Genomic DNA, 18,063 nt, shown 5'->3' on the forward strand with positions numbered 1-18,063 from the left:
GACAATGTGTATGGTTAAACCCGCTGTCAATGATATTGTATAATTATGATTGGATCACTGTTTCCATGCCACAGTTTCTGTAACTCCCCCGTCACAAACCCCGTAAAAACCCTACTCTGCCTTTGTTCGAGGCTCACAGCATGGATCCACTGCACTGGTAAAGTCTGTGAGCCTGAGCTTGAGCCCATAATAAAGCCCTTTGCCTTTGCACGCGTGACTCGGTCTCCCTGGTGGTCTCTGGTCATTGAGGATACTGCGATCTGGGCATAACACAACAAATGCTAACTGATTTCTCCTCTCATCTTCCTCGCTGGGGCAAAACAAAGTAGAAAAACATGAGGAAATTTCTTTTAACAAGAAAGTCCTCAAGTGAATTTTCCATAGTCTTGTATAGCAACTTTTTGGAGAAATAGGCAGGCATGGAGATAGTAATGCCAACTTTGTGAAGCTTTGAGGATTAGCTGAAATAATATCTGTGGACCTCAAGCAGGGCTGTTTGGTGCAGAATAAACACTCAATGAGTGGAAGCCACCGCTCTTCCACTTGACAAGCTCCAGGAGCACAGGCCAGGTCTTCCTTTCCCATTGTTGTGTCTGCGGCCAGCATGTGCCCAGCACATAGAAGACCCTTACACACCTGCCCAAATGAACCACAGTGAGTGGGGAAAGGAATCAGACATGACAAAGGATGGCATGGCTGTCACAATTCCACTCCGTTCATAGTCTAGGCAATAAATCCAAGCTCAATCTTTCTCATAATCGTGGGCAGATTCCCCCCCTCCCCCAATGCTTACAAACAGCCAGGCTCACTTGCTTTGGTCATTAACACAGTTTATTATTGGCACACTTATCAGTAAAGCATACATAAAATACAGCTGTTTTATAACACACGGAGCCACTGTGTCTTTACATGTGGAAGAACATATTAATATGCAAATGGAAAAATTAGTTCTCTTATAAAGTTTCACATAAATACACTGGAATTGCCCCCAGAGAAGAATCCCCATAAAAGAACCAAGTGAGGGCTTTACAAAATATTATACAAGAAATATACCGTGAAAAGAAGCAACAGTCAACTCAGATACAATAAAAAACACAAAAAAGTTTCAGATTTATTAAGCTGCCCACAAAATTAATGGGTTACATGGCTTGAAAAGATTTGGATCAACAGCAATTTTATAAATGCGTAGGTTCTCAAGGGGCCAGGTGTCTTTCTTTACATAAAAACCTGCCTCGGTGTCTTCAATGACAAAAAGACATTTCTTGTTTCAGCATTTGGGCTCAATTGAACCAACTTGGGCTGGAGAACCAATTGACATTAGCTCACCCATAAATTAACCTGCAAGGCCCTCGCAGCTGTTACCCAATAAAGAAAAGATGAAGGAAAAAAAAATAATAATAAGGATACATTTAAATTACTGTCCAAAAGCTGATTTTTTTCTTTTCTTTTTTTACTGAAACAAGAAACTCTCAGATGCAAGTCAAAAAGCAGAAAATATTTTACAATATTAAAAAGTCATCTGTAGTTAGGGTCGGCATATAACGAGACCCTGAGCACTGAGGGCATATTGACAATATGGCCTTCTTCAGGGTGAGGGTGGGGGTGGGGTGTAATTAACAAACACGTGGTTAATACCGAGCCCGGAGAAGCAGGAGCTGTTGCTCTTTTTATTAAGATCAGTGCCACTATCTGTGTTACCTGTGAAGGCCTCCAGGGAAGGGTCATGGAAGTTTATTGGAATAATCCTCTCATTTCAAAAAAGAAAAAAAGAAAGAACAAAGAAACTCAAACTCGGATCGTTGTGGTTTAGAAATAGGTATTTGCGTGGAAGAGTTTTTTTTTTTTTTTTTTTTTTTTTTTAATTTCTCCTCCTTCCTCTCCTGCAAGCAAGGATCTGCAAGCGTGAGCGTGCCCCACGACCTACTGACGGTGGGTGCGGGTGCGGGTCAGTGTCACTGGGGAGCCTGGGGCGGGGCGTTTTCTGATTTGGTCTCTTGAGCGGCGGGGGGTTTACTGCTCCACGGGCTGCTGTTCCCCAGGGCCGGGGGGCTGTTGAAGTCTTCCTCGTCGTCCACGCCGTTGGCCGCGTCATATTGCGTGTTTTCTAATCTAGTGATTAGCCTTTCGTCCTCGTCCCCAAACTCACCTCCCATCAAGGTTGGTTCGCCTACCACCATCACATCCTGTGAACAGCAGCTGACATTATTACAGGGAAACCTTGGGACAGAGAAGCTCAGCTTAAAACACTAGCCGGAGGAGCTGGGGGGGTCTAGGACAGACACACTCGTGTACTGTGCACCGGGGGTCAAGTGTCAAAGTCGGGGAGGCCAGACGCATATTGGATTTCTACGGGAAGTAAGCATTGCCTCCTGACGTGTAACAACCACGCGAGCTTATGTCCTTAGTGCGGAGCCTGACACCGGAGAACGAGCAATGCTAGCAATCTGCAGAAATAAAAAGATGGATTTTTCAAGATTAAAAAAATCCACGCTTTTAACTTGCCGACATTGGGGACTTTTAGAGAGGGCTGTGGAACCTTCTGCTGGGCGCTTTCCAATACCTCCAAAAATCCGCCACTTTTTATTTTAGGGCCTCTCGATGGCTTCGGACTAGCAGCCAACATGGGGAGGGTGCAATTCTGCAGTATTCACGCAACTCATTCCAAATGGCATTCTCTCTGTCCCAAGGACGGTATACATTTTAATTGAAGGCAGAATCTCTCTTTTTTCCACTCAGCCAGGCCCTTTTATGCAGCCAATATCCTTGACATTCTGCTACTTAATTATGGTAATTAATTTAGGTAAAGTTTTCGATAAAAACAATGTTCACACTGATTTGACAATTTGCATAGCTAATTAAGTCATTAGCAAAAACCTGCTGATTGCCAACAAGCCCTGAATTTACCATCTGTTATTCATTGGTGCCTGTCACCTATCCCCATACAGGCAACCCTGCCACCAATCTGGGCAGTCAAGAGAACCAGTCTGTCCAGCTGGGCCATAAAAGGAAGATGAAGAGAACTAATTATAATTACATTGATGAAGCTGGCAGTCATCAGAAATGGAAGCGTGCAAGAAGAATCCATCTAATCACTCCTTTAAGCACAAATTGTCCTTCCATGCAAACAAGGAAGCCACCTCCGCTAGCTGGGAGCATCGTGGAGGCCAGTGCTGGAGAGGCCCGGGGCCAGGGGAGAAGGGCGCATACACAGGGCACAGCTCCGGCCTCTTTGTTCAAAGGGGGCTGTATGGGGTTGGGGGGTGACCTGGGCATGGGACAGGACACCTGCCGGGTGATACTGCTGGGCAGGCTGTGAGCAATAGTCTCCTCAAAAGTGTGGTGACTCCAGGAGAGTGCCCAATGCCGTCAGCGTCCGCCTCAGCCAAAAAAAGCAGGGCTGAGCCAGATGCTTTTGGAGATGCGAGGGTGTGTTTCCTGATGGGGAGGCTAATTTGATGAAATGCCTTGGTAACTGGGCGAAAATTATCTTCACTGGGGCAAGAGAGGCTTTCCTGGGACGGCATAGGAGAATACTGCCTTTGGTCAGGAGAGGGTCCGTTGGGCCTCCAGGTTCTTTCTAGAATTACGAAGGTGCCAATTGAACAAAACCCTTACTTGTTGCCTGGTTGGTTTTGCAATGGAAAACCCTGTTTGTTTGTTTGTTTGTTTGTTTCATTGACTGACTGATTGGTTCCCCTGGAATTACGGGGAGATAATCAATAGATTTCCAAACTGTGTTTTCTGACTAATTGCTCTTGTGATTTGAGAAACATGATTTTAAAGAGATGTGTCCCAGATTAAGTAAACGCCTCAAATATGAACGGGGTAAACTCAGCAAATATAGGTACTGGCAGGACAATCAGAAGTGTGCTTCGAAGAACGTACTGACTATGCAACAAAGAGCCAGACGTGACAATGACATGTAGGGAGATGCACGAGGGTTCAAGGTGAGGTGCAACATAGACAGAGACTCTGACTGGCAAAAAGGCCGACAGGACCGGAGATGGAATGTGGGCTCCAGAGAGGAGGGGGCATTATGGGGTTAGCCACGGGACCCGTTGGGGGTGTTCTGGACAAAAAAGTGCCACTTGGTTACAGGTAGTTAGGAGACAGTGCTTATGATCTGGAACAAAGGTGGGGGTAAAGAATTGGGCGAGATTGGGCAGAGGATGACATGGGTTCATCTCATTTCATGACTTACGTGCAGCACACTTTGGAAGGGTCGGAAAACACATGCGTAAGGTGTCACAGGGCAGGGGAAGGGTGTGGGGACCAACCACATGGCTGTGCATTAGTATTGTGAGTCCAAGGTCATCGAGAGAGGCTGGGACAGTGTGAGGAGGTAAGCATACTTTGGAGACAGAGGAGAAAAACCAGAAGGCGGCCTAAGCGTGACATTAGAAAAAGTTCTCAACACTCCAGGTGCCTTCATTGCATCAGAAAATAACAGTTGTTCCAGAAAAGTGCTATGAAAATAGTGATTTGAATCACTTCAAATGGGGCTGATATAGGCTTGTCATGTTTGGAACAGGCATGGATACTTGTACGCATCCGAAATTTCAGAGAGACGCCACATTTGCCTTCCTGATTATATGAGAAAATCCTAAGCCAGATACATAATCCTGTGTGTGCGTGTGCGGGTGATTGACAGATGGCAAGCTACGAAAGAGATGTGCGCTAAGGGCTCCTTACGTGCATAGATACGTGAGGCCACTTAGGCCACTATGCACAGGGCTCTACCCGGTTCTCCTAAACCTACAGACTAAAAAGAGTGGTTCTCTACTCAGGCAGTCTCGATTGGTTAGCCTCACACAGAATGAATGGAGACATAGTGCACATTCTGGGCTGCCTCTACCTAGGGGATGTTGCCCCATCTTCCCCACCCCCGCATCTTTAGAAATCCCCCCAACATTCAACATTAGTAGTGAGAGTTGCATTTCCTTCCCATCTCTGCTATCTTGTGTGTCCCACAGGAGGCAGGGCTGGTCTGTCTGAGAGTAACCCCGGATGCCCTCGGTTCCCCCTGAGGCAGACCTCTGCTCCTGGCCGGAGGCCTGGAGGTGCCACCAGCTCTTGCCCATTGTCACATCTTCTCACTAATCCCCCGTGCAAGGACCACCAACCTCTGAGGAGGACTGGAAGTGACTCCTTTCAGGGCCCCTCAATGCTTCTCCTTAAATTGGCCAGAAGGGGTCACTGCTGTTGAATGACACAGGTCTCCATCCCTCCCAGGGTTGAGGCTGCAGTTCGGGATCGCTCCTAGCCCCTGCTCATGGAGTGAGAAGCAGAATCCAAGGATTAAACCCTAGTCCTCGCCAGATACACACGTTGCTGCCGTGGCAGCCAGGCGGACCACTGCTGTGCTGCTGTGGTCACGGTGGCACAGAGAATCAGGTCGTACCTTCGAATGAGGCAGCCATTGTGCCTGCAGATCGCATTCTAGTTTAACAGTAAAATCGTGTCAGTAATTCAGTACACAGGGTTAAAAGATGTGGTCACTGCAAGCCAGACGATGCTTATCACTGAAGGTCCATTCAGCTAGATCGCACACCGAAATGTGCACATTTTCCTAACGTGGTGGTGGCCTTTTTCTGCCCCTCCTGGCCATCTGTAAGCTTGACTTAATTGAAACATCTTGAATTGCAGGGTGTGGGGATGGTGCTGAAATTCTGCTCTTGCTTTCTAAGGGTGTCTTGTTCTCATGAAGTCCAAAGGGTCTCAGTTCATTAAAAACTCAACACAGGGATCCTTTGCTAAGATGTAGTTATTGGATTGGAGGACAGGAGCATAAGGGACTCGAACAAACTATGTGCCCTTTAAAATAGAATTGAAATGTTTCCAACTAGGCTAGGTACGTCGACATGTGTGATTCCCATGCCGCTATTCTACACCTAGGCAGACATCACTAATGGATGGCCCATGAAACCCAGGCACGGGCTCAGAACCCTGCTCACTGCTGTACCCCGCTAGCTGACGCCAGGAGACTGAGCTCTTCAGTGACAGGGCCTGGGTTTTCGTTGTTGTTGTTTAATCTTGGCATTGCTGATATCTGCTATGGTGTGGGGCACATAGTAGGAGCTCAGAAAAAAATCTGTTGAACTGAACTGAATTCTCGCAGCCACTGTGCCTTTAAGGAGTAATGCCACAATTCCAGAATTCTCTGGAATGCACTTTCATTTGCTGGGAGAAACTAACAAATGTTAGTTTCTAAAACTCCAGGGGTAGATGAAAAATAGGCTACTTTGTGTGCACTTTTGGGTTGATTTATTTATACCAGGCCATTTTCTCTATGTATTTTCCAATTTAACCAGAAGTGGGCCTAACTTATTGGTACCTTAATAAAAACACTGTTTTGTTAATTTGACTTTTTTTTTTTCTGACTCCTTAGGCAGTTCAGAAAACAGAGGTGAGTCTGGCATTATTTAAAAACTATAATTCCTAGCGGTCTTAAAATTAAAATGGTACCTTCCCCACAGGCTGGCCACTCTCTCCATGACCCTTTCTTTCTAGTGCAGTGATGATGAAAACCATACCCTCTGTCTATGGAAGACAGGAGAAGAGTCTCAGTGGCCCAGGTGATTCTCAGGTACTGATGGGGTGGCTTTTAGCCAAAGGAAACCAACCGATGGAGAGTAGGTAAAAGTGGTTTGGGGCCAGACTTGAAAGACACATTTAGAAGTAAGTGGGGAATCCCCATGAAGGAAGAATCTACTCTCACATGGAGAGAGATGTGAGGACAACAGACCAAGACGGAAGGTGGGGGGGGGGGCGGTGAGAAAGAGGGAAAAGGTAAAATTGTATCAGTTGAGGGAAGTAATAAGAAATAGAGCACATTTCCAAGGACATGGAATCCAAGGGATAGCCATGAAGCACCACAGAAGTATCAGGGTTCAAACGACAGTCAAACGCCTGGAGACAGGGTGATGTGATAAGGGCAGCAGAGAAAGACACCCACAAGTAATCGTGGAGGGGACAAGGGATAAGAAATGTTTTAGAGGAGCATGAGAATTTAAAAGCGATCGATGATCTAACACTGGGCTGAGGAATTTGGAGTCAGGAAGGAATTAGGCAGACAGGACAGAACTTGAAAAAAAAAAATAATAGGAGATGAAGAAAGTGCCTACGCGGGTAACACGCTATTTGGGGACACTCGTCAGCTGTCAGCCTCGGAGTTCAAAGAAGCCCCCTTCTACGTGGCCCATTTCCTTTGTCAAGACCCAGAAATGAAAGAAAGGGTCAAGAGGTCAAGAGGGTTGAGACCAAACCAGGGGCTGACCCTCCCCCTGAGCTAATGAAATGGGTAACGTGGAATCCACTGAGCTGCATTTTTAGTGGCCGAGAGTTAATTACCTGAGTCTTAAAATAAGAAGGGGCACCCATGTCGGGAAGGCCCAGTCAAATTACAACATGGAGCCTGCGTGCCGGGAGCTAGTTTCCAGTGGAGCACAGGGGGCCCCAGTGATGGCGCTGAGAGCCCCTTCTACGCCACCAGGCATGCTGCTAAGTGATATTTTAATTAAACCTTAAGTGACATATCTCCTGTCTGTGACTCTGACGGCTTTTTAATTCAGGTCCCTGCGCAGCACAGACTCTTAATATTCCCTTGTAATTCCCAGTTTGCAAAGGAAGGTTTCCATGGTAGAGCTCCTCCCTCCCGCCTTCCCCCTGCCCTTGCCTGCCCCCCTCCCCAGCCCCCACCCAGAAGGCATGAGCAGCTAAAGGGGACTTTCCATGGTCCCCAGCAGGTGGAAGACAGGCAAAGGCAGGATTTCAGGCCTAAAAGGAAAGCGAGACTTACAGGTACCTGACTGGACAGACTCAGGTTAGCAGCTGGCGTCTTCTTCTTGCTGCCGGTGCTGTTCGTGGTGTTCCCGGCGCTGCTGTTGGAAGTGCTGCTGGTGGAGTTTTTTCTTTTTCTCCGCTTAGTTGTCGGCTGCCTTGTGGGTTCTGCTGCAATATGGAAAATAGATGGGGGATCAGTTCCGGGGCAACCGTCGGAAGACTCCTTCCAGGGAAGCTGTGTTTGTCAGTTACAAAGAGTGGACTTTAAATTGTTTCCATTTCTTTTAACTTCACACTAAGGAAAGGAAGGAAGCCGCGGTCTTATTTTCTAGCACAAAATGCACGCGACTCTTTTCTTTGGTATCTAGAGCAAATGATTTGTGCTTCATTGTTCCCTCTAATGTTATATATATGCCTGCAATCTATTAAGTGTATTTTAGGGGTGAGGCGCAAATACCACTTTTATAGTTGAGTTAAAAATATTATTACCACTACAAAATTTGAGAAAACACTTTTCTTTGGTCTGTTGCTTCTTTAGAGCAAAAGAAGGGCCCTGGGTCCTTCTGGGGGCCTCCAAAGAAGGAGAGAAAGGATTAAAGCAAGTTGAGGTGGTGAACCAACATCTCCCGGCAAGTGCCCCGTGGCAGGCCAGCACCATCAGACCTTGAGATGCTCAAGTACAACAAAGAGGAAGAGGAGTTCTATCAGCCATGAGTGTAAAACACAGGGGCCCTAACTCAGTACAGTTCTCAAGTTGCATGGTTTGGAGCCCGATGTTTAAAGAATGCTACTAATTTCAAAGTTCCTGGGGTTGGGGGGGAAGGTCTTAGTGTGGTACAGCCAGCATATTCACGAAGGGGAACTAGATCTTTGCATGAAAGTCCTGGTTAGAAACACAAGAAAATATTGTGGATGGGACAGAGGGACAATGTCTTTATGGAAGCATAGGGACGTGTGGTGACGTGTGGTGGTCAGAGGAAGATTATTTATTTACATATGAGGTCTACATTTACATATGTGTACTACATTGGGAGTAGTACACGATGTTTTCATGTTCTTAATGGTTTCATCTGCTTCATGTGTTCTGTGTCATGACTATTTTATATTCCTGGCAACTCTATTAATTCGATTCTATTCTAATCTTTGTTTTGTGAATGAGAAATCTCTAGAAAATTTTTCCAGGCATTTACTAAGTTCAGAATGTCATGTAAGACCATCCCGTTGGCTAACCCTCCTCTTGACCCAGCTCTGATAGAGAGAAGGCGAGCCCGGGCCATACTGGAACTGAGTGAGAGAGGCTTGCAGCATTTTCTTAAAACATTTATGCTGCTTCTGATGGGCAGTGGGAGGGTCTCTTTTAAGGCTCATTTCAAAGACCACTTGGTCCACCAAATTATCCCTGACATTTGAGGAAGAAGGGGATTATGTTCATATTTATATACCATTTTTTCTCTCATAAATACTTTGTCTCTTATGTTCAAAGATTTTCTTTTTTCTTTTTTGTAAACATGGTTAATTTTTTAAGTTTATTCATTTTGAGAGAGAGAGCACAAGCAAGTGCACGTGTGCAAGCAGGGGAGGGGCAGAGAGAGAGAGAGAAGGAGGGAGAGAATTCCAAGCAAGCTGCACACTGTCGACCCAGAGCCTGATGCGGGGCTTGGTCTAATGAACCGTGAGATTATGACTTGAGCCAAAACCCAGAGTTGGATGCTTAACCAACGGAGCCCCCAAGCCCCCAAAGATTTTCATCAAAGGTCCTAACATGTCTATCCATAGAGACTTACGGGTGCTAGTCCTGAGAGTTGTGGAAACAAGAAATAGAATTTTTCCAGCTCGTGGTGCCGGAAAAGAGCCGAGTGACACATTCAAACTCAAGCAAATACTTAGTTCCCCTGACAAAGATCTTCTTCCTTTACCTTAAGAATTAAAACAGGTTATTTGACAATAAACTATTTGTAAAAAAAAAAGAATTAAAACAGGTTACTTTTTTTTTTTTTTTTTTTGATATCTGTACTCCTTCATGAAATTTGGGAGAAATATGCCTAAACTGCATAGTCTGGATTACTCCCATTGGTAGCAGGTAGCTGAGGTATCAGAGTCATGAACTCTGGAGTCATAAAAGCCCACTGTGACACAGGCCTCCTCCATGATTAGCTATGAGACTGATCCTGGCAAATTACTACTTTAAATTTCAGGCCCTCAGGGCGCCTGGGTGGCTCAGTCTGTTGAGCGTCCAGACTTCTTCAGCTCAGGTCATGATCTCACAGCTCTTGGGATCTCACTGACAGCTCAGAGCCTGGAGGCTGCTTTGGATTCTGTGTCTCCCTCTCTCTCTGTCCCTCCCCCCTCGTGTTCTGTTGGCCTCTCTCTCTCTCAAAAATAAACATTAAAAAAATAACTTTGAGACCCTGTATATTTAAATAGGAAATAGTAAATACTTCATACGGTTATTGTGAGGATTCAGCAAAAGAATGGAAGGTCTGTGAGGCCTGGGATTTCTGTGTCATTCAGTGCTGTCTAGTGATTAGAATAGTGCCTGGCACCTAGATGGGGTTCAATAAATAACCATTAAATGAATGATTGAATTAATAAATGGTATATAAATTATATATGCCTATGTTGGAAAATACAGGTTCTCAAAGCATTTGTTGAGGGAAATATTTTTTTCCCCATAAAGCCCTATTGGTATTGAAAGAGAACATAATTTAAGCCCATTTACTATATTTGAAAGATAATGTTCTAAATGTCTAAAATTCTTCTAAGATGGGGATGTAACTATTCTATGTCAAATAATGCCCATTTTCACAGATGTCTAAATATGTACTTGGTTAAGTCTATATTCATTTTATATAAAATGCCTTGCCAATTACCAGTAGAAGGTGACAATTATATTTTGTGATTCAGAAAGCTATGTGCTTCGTGTTAATAATTACTCTTTATAAAAATAATTTTTAGCGAATGGATACGTTTCGCTTTTATGATCAATGAGGCTCGACACACGCCTGGGAGTAAAAATGTATTAGATAGAACGACAATTAATGATGACTGGAAGCAGTAATTTCAGAACCTCAGCAGGAGACCATAGGATCTAAACTGCATTCTAAGGAAGTGAGGAAAATGGAATCTTTTATGTATTCTCTTCATGATCAGAGTACCCTTTGATATTATTAGATCTATCTTTAAAAGTGAAACTATTTATGTTTTTTTCCTTCTTTCCCTTCCCTTCCATCCTCCTTTCCTCCCTCCCTCCCTTCCCATAATTTGTTTCTTTCTCAACAAACAACAACAACAACAAACCAAAACAAAAGAAAAAAAAAAACAAGCAAAATAACAATAGGCTGTGAGAAGCCATCAGTCTTGTCCAGTGGAATAACCACTAGACTGGGAGATGGGAAACCTTGGTTCATATTTCGGTTTTGCCAATGACCTAGGTAACATCAAATAAATCAGCTGGCTTTAGTGGGTTTCAGGTCCCACATGAGATTGTAGACGACTCCTAAGGATGTTTGTACCGTACAAATTCAATGTCCCCAAGTCCAAATATCTGTAATAAACTACTTTTTGTGATAAATGTATGCTTCCTTCCTTCCTCCTCACATCACTCTATTCCCAAAAGAGGCCTCAGAAAACGCATTTTTAGAATGAGAGGAAAGAACGAGGTCGTACCTGGCGGAGCCACCATTCGCTGCCACTTCTGAAATAAGCAGGTCTTCAGGCAGTCCCGTGGACTGAGGTTGTAAGTTTTATGTCTCGACATCAGTTCCTGCATTGGCTCCAGTATTACACACAACTGCAAAAAGTTCAAAGACACTGGTGTTTCACTACTTGATCATATTATCTGCAATAAATAACGTTAACAGCTGGAAACAATTAGAAAGCTTAAAGGTACTTCTTTTTTTCCCCTGGTTTTGATTTTCTCCATGCAAGTTTGAAGGAAGAGAAATATTACCAACACTTGATAATGCCCACCTAATTTACTATTATTTATAACACCGTATTATAGCTGAATGTGATTTATACATACACACGCTCGCACGTACATATCCAGGGACACATTCTGTACACTGCTGGGTGGATGTATGTAGCTCTATCTGAATTCAAATGCTTTTTTCTGGTGAAAGAACAAAGCTCTCTTCATGGAGCACAGCATGCTCCGATTTCTACTCTGGTTTCTGCTCTTGTTACTGTTTGTATAACCACACACGGAGAGTCACAATGCTAGTTTACGTAGATTATGGGGCAATGAAAGCCATCTTTTAAACTGCGGAGAATAAAGTGGCAATTGCAAGTACTTTTTAGATCCTAATTCTTATCAAGACCCATGATGAACACTACTTTATTTTTCTTCATGTGTTCATGTGTATTTTACACGTAACGATAATGTTACACGTAACATATGCCAACATTAGTTCAGTGTGGGAGCTTTCTCTGTGGCTCTGCACACTGTTGCTTTCTTCCCTCCTTTGGTTAGATTTTTCAGATTTACTTTGGTCCAAGACATCTGATGACAAAGATTAATGAATGAAATGAGAAGGTAAATCCATTTAGGATTGCCTTGAACTTTTCTGAATTCCTTCTCCGTTGGAAGCTCATCAGAATACTGCCATATGGAGAGTGCTGTATCTAAGAAGACAAAGACCACAACTTGGAATGATGTATCCAGTACTGTTGCAATTACAACCACACAAATATTGGCAACCGCACCCTCCCATGTGGAAAAACACTAGTTCATTATGAAAGGCAGATGTGCAATCTCCTCCTTCATCGGCCCATTGTTTTTACTACCCCCTTCCCTTCTGTCATTACTCAGAAGACACGCTGGCTTTTGTCCACTGGGTTCCCTCTTCCCTGGAATTCTCCCCTGCCCTCTGTTTGGCGAATGCCCACTCATCCTTGATGACAAGGTTACTTCTTCTGTTACACCTTCATCTCCAGGTTTTGCATCTCTTCCTATGCAGGCTGAATTGGGTGCCTCTCTATGGTTTTCTCCATGCACCCAGCCCTTTCCGCTTTATGAATATACTCATCCGTGCTTTGCAACTATCTGTTTCCAAGTCTCTTTTCCACCTAGACCTTGAGCTCTTTGAATGCCGAGACTCTGCCTTTTATCTCTGTGTTCCTAGGTTCGGCTCAAGTGAATGGATGCATTTAAGGTGTCTTTAGAAAGACCAGAGGATTTTTCCGTGCCAATATTCTTCTAAGTGTGGTCTAAGGAACACTTCTTCCATCAGAACCAAAGGAGTTAATAATTAAAAATTCAGACTTCTAGGGGCACCTGGGTGGCTCAGTAGGTTAAATGTCTGACTTCAGCTCAGGTCATGATCTCAAGGTTCGTGGGTCTGAGCCCTGTGTGGGGCTCTGTGCTAACACCGCAGAGCCTGGAGCCTGCTTCATATTCTATGTCTCCCTCCCTCTCTCTGACCCCCCCCCCCCCAGCTAGTACTCTCTCTCTCTCAAAAATAAATAATCATTAAAAAAATAGAGACTTTCAGGTTCTTTCCATTCTGTTTGAGGACTCGAGCTGGGGTCCTGAATCTGCCTTTTGGAAAAGCATGCTCCCATCATATTCTGACACATACTCCTGAAGTTTGAGGTCTGCTACCCAACATATATGCTGGGCTTTGGGATAGATACATACAAAAAGCAAGACATGTGCAAATGCCCTGAGGTTTCCAGCTTGAATTCCACCCTCTTCTCACTTAATCCCACTTGCCCATGCTCTTCCTCTCTTCTCAAGCCCAAGCATGACAATCAAGATTACCTTCATCTAGAAATAACTCTCTGCTCTTTTTACCTAACGATGACCTAAACTTGGCTCAAACCCTAACTCCACTGAAAAGACATCTGTAATCTCTTTCCCACTGTGGTTTCTCAGGAAGCAGAGAAGAAGATTTCAAAGCCTAAATGACATATATACAGTGTGAGCCAGAGAGACAAAGCCACTCAACCCTAGTGGCTCAGGCTGTCAAGTACTGAGATCTGGATGAGTTACGGTGCATCTTCAATCTTGTCTATATTCTTGCTTACCTTGGATCCCTCTTTGAAACTTAAAGTGTTAGTAAGGAAGACCCCATGAAAGAGGGGCGATTTCTGTGCAATAGCTCCACATTCCCACACTGTGAAGACTCGATGTGAACATTACTCCATTAAGAATTCCTCACTGGAAATCAAAGTACATGCAAGCTGTAGACGCCCGCAGGTCTCCCCCAACCACTGCTGCTCAGCCCACCAGAGTAACAGATTCCACAGTCATCTCTACACACAGAGATAAGAGTGGATTATCCATCAAAAGAGAAACACTGCTAGATGCAGGCAGGGTCAGAAGATGTTTGCATCTATTATTAAGCTTGGTTAGGAAGAGAAGCTTTCAGGGAAATTCTAAGGGCTGGGAAAACAGGTGTTTTTTTTTTTTAATTAAAAAAAAAAGTTCGGTTTTCAGACAGTTTCTTTTTGGCCCATTCCCCATTCTTGAGAAATGGGCTGACAGTGGTCATAAAATACGTGGATGGGGTGGAACAAACACAGACTTAGAAGTGAGAGGTTCTAAGCGAAGAGTTCGGGGCTCACCTACAAAACAGTGCCCGTCTTGTGTGTTGCTGTGAGAATTTGAGGTAATATGTCTGACACGTCAGAGGTCAACGAACAGTAGATTTTACAGTTACGTATTAACAAGTACAGCGCAGACAGTAAAAGAGATGACATTTCTATTAGTTTACATCCTCAAGCATTTATTGTGCTTTCTCCCAAGTGTCAGGCACTCTGGCTTTGGCGCTGGGGACACGCTGAGGCTAACACCATCTCTGCCCTCACAGAGTATTCGGCCCCCTTCACAATGATTCAAGCATAGGAAGAAAACTCCTCTGGCTTCTACATCAAGCATCTTTGGGAACCACATCTCTGCGAAGCAAGTATTTTCATTACAAGACAAGTTAGATGCACAAAGTGACCTTTGTGGACCCAAAAGGTCAGTGGGCAGGGGACACGCTGGCACACAGGTGAGCTCATCATCTACTTCTTTCTTGTGGTGCCTTTCCTTTCCTCCATGGGATTTTGAGCAGCACTTTTTTTCAGGTGCTGATCTGGATTTATCCCTCCCCCTTTAACGTAAAAATACTTTCCCAGGGCTATAACCCACCCCAAAGGAGTTCGTATCTCTTGAATACTAATCAGGAATCCCCAAGGCCATTTTTTTTTTCTTCCAGGGGAGAGTTCCCAGGCTGGAGGGGCAGCCTTCCCCTTTATTTCTGTGCGCAAAGGAGCGAGGCTGCCACGGAGGTTCGCTGGCTTTGCTGGCCTGCGTGCAGTAGGTGGCGGAACTAACTCAGACAAGAGCCTGCGTTCTCAGGCAGCCAGCCAGTGCCTTCTGGCAACAGGCAAGGCCTGGGGCGTTATGAAAAGAGATCAGGAAGATGGTTAGGGGAGTGGGTTCCTGTGGCCACTGGCCAGTGCCTTCTGAAGCCTGGATTCTTGCTGTCCTTGGGGTCTTGGACCCCCCTGAGAATCTGATGCAGGCTATGCAGCCTGCCTCTCAAATCTTGTACAAAATATCTGGAGGTTTATGAAGCCTATTATACTCCCAACCATTGACTAGGGAAAGAGTTCCCTGTTTGTAATAAGTGTAAACCAGGCCACGGTATACAGGCCTTTTCCCCCACTCTACACACACATGCATGTGCGTGCGCACACACACACACACACACACACACACACACACACACAATCAGTGAATTGCATGTTAATGGAGCTAAGCATAATAACAGAGTCCTGGGATTTAGAGGAGAAATCTCATATGCAAAGTTGGGCCTGCTGCCAACATCTCAGCAGACCGGTCCCTTCGCCTGAAGAGGAAGCCCCCAGACAGCATTTCTGCAACTTCTGTAGACCCTGTGTGCGGGGCTGCCGTTGAGTTTCATTTCTTTCAATGGCGGTGTTGGGGGATACCAGGAGGAATTCTAGAACACTGTGGAAGGGGGCAGGAGTCAGTAATGCTTGAGATCTCATTTTGAGTGCAAAGCCCCTGAACGTGCAACCCCAGGCAGGTCCAGCTAGGATCCCAAAGAAAGCTACTGCCCACCCCAACAATGCTGCAATGACACCTTTCTGCAGATTTGGTGAGAATTTTAAGCTAGGCTTGATCTCCCTATGCTTCTGACTTCATGTTCTTGGATTTTGGCCCCAGCACCTGTAGCTACAACAGTGACTTGCTGAGTGAGTAAAAGGATAGACGGATGGAAAGATGGATGGATGGATGCATGGATGCATGGATGGATAATAAACAGCTTGGCCAGATTTATAGCAAAGAGTCATTTGCTAATAGCAGACAAATCAGGCATTGTCCTGTGGGCTTAGAGGTGATGAATTTGTCCATTTGATAAATAACCAATTGCTTCCTCTATACTGAAGGCTTTGCACAAATGCACATACATGTACCCAATTACTACATGTCCAGACCGGGCAGGAAGATCTCAGCTAATCCTGGGACTTGTCATAGTAACAAAGGGCCTAGGAAATGTAGATAGCATTGTGTTTTGCTTTGTTTTCATCTGAAAGTTCTCCCAGAGAAATCCGATTCTCCGAAGCTGCGTGTTCACACTTGCTCTTCTTGCTCAATTCCCTGCCCAAAGCCAATCCCGGAAATCGGTAATGCTTGTCAGAGTTTGGCTCTGGTGATGAGAAAGTTAATGCCCTGGGGTTGGCATTTGGCTAACTCCCAAACCTACAGGAAGCCCCGTCTACTGCCAGCATCTGATTCGCTATTTTCTGGATGATGGAAGACATCTTCTGAACTTGAGCCATCTACTCTTTATATATATGTTTGCCTAAGGTTACTCTTTCAATACCAGCTCAGGCCTTTCTTCGTGTTGTACTTTTCACCTAGAAGACCTCACCTCATTCCCTGTCCTTTTAACCAGAGGTTGGCAAGCTACAGACTATAGGCTGAATATGGCCATGCTTACGTAGCTGCTTTTGTGATATGACACCAGAGTTGAATAGTTGTGACAGCATTCATATAGTCCACAAACCTGAAAATATTTACTATCTGGCCTTTCACAGAACGGTTGCTGACCTCTGTTCTAAACCGGGGCTGCTCAAAGTAGGTGGTCTACAAACTATTTGTTGTGTTTCTGTGACAGGATAAGCAGCTTGATGCACGGTGTAATTCAGTTCACTGCTTCCTTCACTGAGAAAAATCTTATGTAAAAAAAAAAAAAAGTCAGATGAACTAAACAATATGTTCAACAATGCAGCTGATTTATATTCCAGAGCAAAATTCCTTGTTGTGGACCCCAAAGAGTTTACAGCCTGTCACTGGCCTGCAAACCACATTTGAGTCACACCAGTATGACCATTAATGTCCTCCAAGGTCCAGCTCAAAGCCCACATCCGTCTCTGACCATCACCACCCACAAGGGACCCCTGCTTCTATAGCACTTACTATGAATCTAGGTAAGTCCTAGCGTTTATATTTGCATTGGGAATATTCTTTTCTTGTGGACTTGTTTCATCTCCTTATCTACAGCAAGCCATATTTTACTTTTCTCTCCCTTCTTTTTAACACAGTATTAGGCATACTCAAATATTTGCTGAGTCATAACTTAATAATCAAAGTGGAGTACCTAACCTATGCCTGCCCATTGAGTATGTACCAGACACATATTTGATCATTAACCCTCTCCAACTACTGGCCTACTTTTACAGGTGAGGAAACTCAGACTCAAAGTCATTAAGTCACTTAAAGCTGATAGTAAAGAGTGTGATTCCTATAATGTATCCAAGGTTTTAAAGCTATTCAAAGGGCAGAGAAGAGGTTCATAGTCAAGTCTGCCTGATTCCAATACTGTGTTCTAAACAACAAACTTCTGTTGTCTACCTCTCTAAATATGAGTGGCTAAAATCGCTGCTAGAATACCAAATTCAAAGGTTCTCATTGTGAGGTGCCTGGATGGCTCAGCTGGTTAAGCGGCTGGCTCTTATTTGCAGCTCAGGTCATGATCGTACAGTTTGTGAGTTCAAGTCCTGCATCAGGTTCTGTGCCAACAGTGTGGAGACCTTTTGGTATTCTCTCTCTCTCTCTCTCTCTCTCAAAATAAGTAAATAAACATAAAAAAAGAACTCTTCCTTAAACACACACACACACATAAAGGCTCTCATTGACTTTATATTTTTCCCTGTATATGGTAGTGACCTCATACATGAGGGATGCAGGCTTTGGAATCAGATTCATGTGGGTTCAAACCCACAAGTGTGCCATTTACTAACTGTGTTCTTGGCCAAGAATTT

At 44.4% G+C, this 18,063-nt stretch overlaps 1 protein-coding gene across 9 annotated transcripts in view; it reads right to left on the reverse strand.

Moving 5' to 3' along the window:
* Positions 1-813: 813 nt before the first annotated feature.
* Positions 814-18,063, reverse strand: part of LDB2 (LIM domain binding 2) — a 391,400-nt gene continuing 374,150 nt past the window's right edge. The window contains exons 6-8 of one of the 9 annotated variants that reach the window (XM_039241544.1): positions 11,449-11,572; positions 7,805-7,947; positions 814-2,183 (exon numbers count right to left, since the gene is read on the reverse strand). In XM_039241544.1, the coding sequence (XP_039097475.1) occupies positions 1,953-2,183; positions 7,805-7,947; positions 11,449-11,572 (498 nt within the window). In that variant the 3' untranslated portion in view covers positions 814-1,952. Of the gene's footprint in view, positions 2,445-5,145; positions 5,267-7,798; positions 7,951-11,448; positions 11,573-18,063 lie in introns of those variants that run through there. The other 8 variants (XM_039241542.1, XM_039241543.1, XM_039241540.1 and 5 more) reach the window with 8 other exon arrangements.

This window comes from Hyaena hyaena, unplaced genomic scaffold (genome assembly GCF_003009895.1).
Source record: "Hyaena hyaena isolate Hyena2069 unplaced genomic scaffold, ASM300989v1 scaffold_195, whole genome shotgun sequence".
NCBI classification, from domain to species: Eukaryota; Metazoa; Chordata; class Mammalia; order Carnivora; family Hyaenidae; genus Hyaena; species Hyaena hyaena.